The sequence below is a fragment of the Octopus bimaculoides genome, chromosome 24 (genome assembly GCF_001194135.2).
Source record: "Octopus bimaculoides isolate UCB-OBI-ISO-001 chromosome 24, ASM119413v2, whole genome shotgun sequence".
Taxonomy (NCBI): Eukaryota; Metazoa; Mollusca; class Cephalopoda; order Octopoda; family Octopodidae; genus Octopus; species Octopus bimaculoides.
The window spans coordinates 32,845,318-32,847,223 of NC_069004.1; the positions used below are offsets into that span (position 1 = coordinate 32,845,318).

The 1,906-nt window shown below is 38.0% G+C and overlaps 1 protein-coding gene across 1 annotated transcript in view; it reads left to right on the top strand.

Annotated features, from left to right (window-relative positions):
* The window catches only part of LOC106877317 (Fanconi anemia group D2 protein), a 43,714-nt gene that overhangs the window by 33,199 nt on the left and 8,609 nt on the right, over window positions 1-1,906 (top strand). Inside the window, exons 35-36 of the mRNA XM_014926184.2 lie at window positions 493-612; window positions 1,821-1,905. Of these exons, the coding sequence (XP_014781670.2) occupies window positions 493-612; window positions 1,821-1,905 (205 nt within the window). The remainder of the gene's footprint in view (window positions 1-492; window positions 613-1,820; window position 1,906) is intronic.

Here is a 1,906-nt window from a genome sequence, read left to right on the forward strand (position 1 = left end):
CATAAAAGTCCGACACTCCCAATCTGAAAGTTTTGGTTTTCTTCCAGAATTTTGTTTAGACGAGGAGGTTTTTCCCACTGTCTCAAAGGCTGTCATTACTTTTGAGACAGTACTTCAAACATTTCGGCTGTTTTCATTATGCTAGCGCCAACAATTTGACCTCTTTGAAAGTCCGATAGATCTGTCATTTTAATGAATTTTAATTACCTTTTTTCTGATGATATCTGAAAAGAAACAGCAATTTTAGCAAAACATATTAAGCAACACTAATAATAAATCAAAAAACAAAAATAAACAAGCTTTTGACGGTTTTATAGATATTTCAAAATTATGATGCTAGATGTTTCCATTATTTTGTCCAACACCTGTATATATATCTATATATGTATATGAGTGCGTGTACGTGTATGCATCTACACTGAAACAAGTAAAAGATATATTACATTCTCTCTCCCTCTCTCTCACTGCAACCTTCTCATTCCCCTATTACAGATGCTACCTCTCCTACTCTCCAAGTCCCTTGGATGCCATTGAGAAACTGTGTAGCGATGCCATTCCTCAACTGCTCAACGCTGATAACAGCACATCAGAAATGTACCCCTCCCTCACAACGTAAGTACTATGTTTTGTTTTTTGTTTTTCTAGTCATAATTGTATTCCCAGACATATAAGATGCACTGTTTTGTTTTCAGAAATCAAGTCTCAAAAATCCAACCCGGGCCCACAACGTTGGCCCTCCACTAAGCTTTAACCCTTTAGCATTCAAGTTATTCTGTCAAATGTAATCTTTAGTTATTCACATTGTTTTGAATTAATCATCTCGTGGCTTCAAGATTTTGATGATGTGAGTCCACTCTGCTGAGTGGTTGGCGTTTAGGAAGGGGGCATCCAACTGTAAAAATCCTGCCAAAACAGTCACAGAAGTCTGGTTCAGGATTCTACCTGGCTGGCTCTCGTGGCACCGTCCCACCCGTGCCAGCATGGAAGGTGGACATTAAATGATGATGGTGATTAATTTATTTTTAGAATGACATTGTAGGGTATGTGTGAGGGGTCAGATCTGGCCAATTTGAATATCAAGCTGGTTTCCATTGCATATAAATTCTCCACCTGGATAGGACGCCAGTCCTTCACAGGGTCACTCACTTTTGCCAGCTGAGTGAACTGGATCAATGTGAGATGAAGTGTTTTGCTCAAGAACACAATGCGTTGCCCCGTCCAGAAATTGAAACCACAATCTTACGATTGTAAGTCCAACACCCCTAACCATTAAACCTCACAAACATGACCGGCATTATCTCCTGTAATTTCATTTGTTTTACATCTGTCTTTCCATGCCAGCATGGGTTAGACAAATACTTATTCTTCAGGCATAAATATGCTTCCTGTCGTTAACCCATATTTTATCTCATTTTTCTCCAAAAACTACAAAATTAATTTGTTTGTAAGGAATGTCATCAGAGCATCCCTGTTTTGCTCAAAATGCAGAATGTAAAAAATTCCTTCTCTCTCTTTTCTCTCTCTCTCTCTCTCTCTCTCTCTCTCTCTCTCTCTCAGCCCCATCCCCACACATTTTATTGCTCAAATAAATTTATTATTAGTCATTGGACCATGTGGATTTTCCACTCTGCATAATTGTCTTGTTATTGCTTTTCTTCAATGTTTCCTGCATCAAATAAACAAAAACTTAATTACTGCTCATCATCATCATCATCATCATCATCATCATTTTACATCCTCTTTCTACGTTGTGGTATGGGTTGGTCGAACAGGGGGCTAATGCAGTTTTTTGAAAAAAGATTTGTTATTTCCCATTGCAGCTCTTCTTTCTCCATGTTTTACCGTGTGCTTTTCAACCAGTTGGTAATTACTGTTAAGAAGATATTGCCAGGAAAGAAAACTGAAT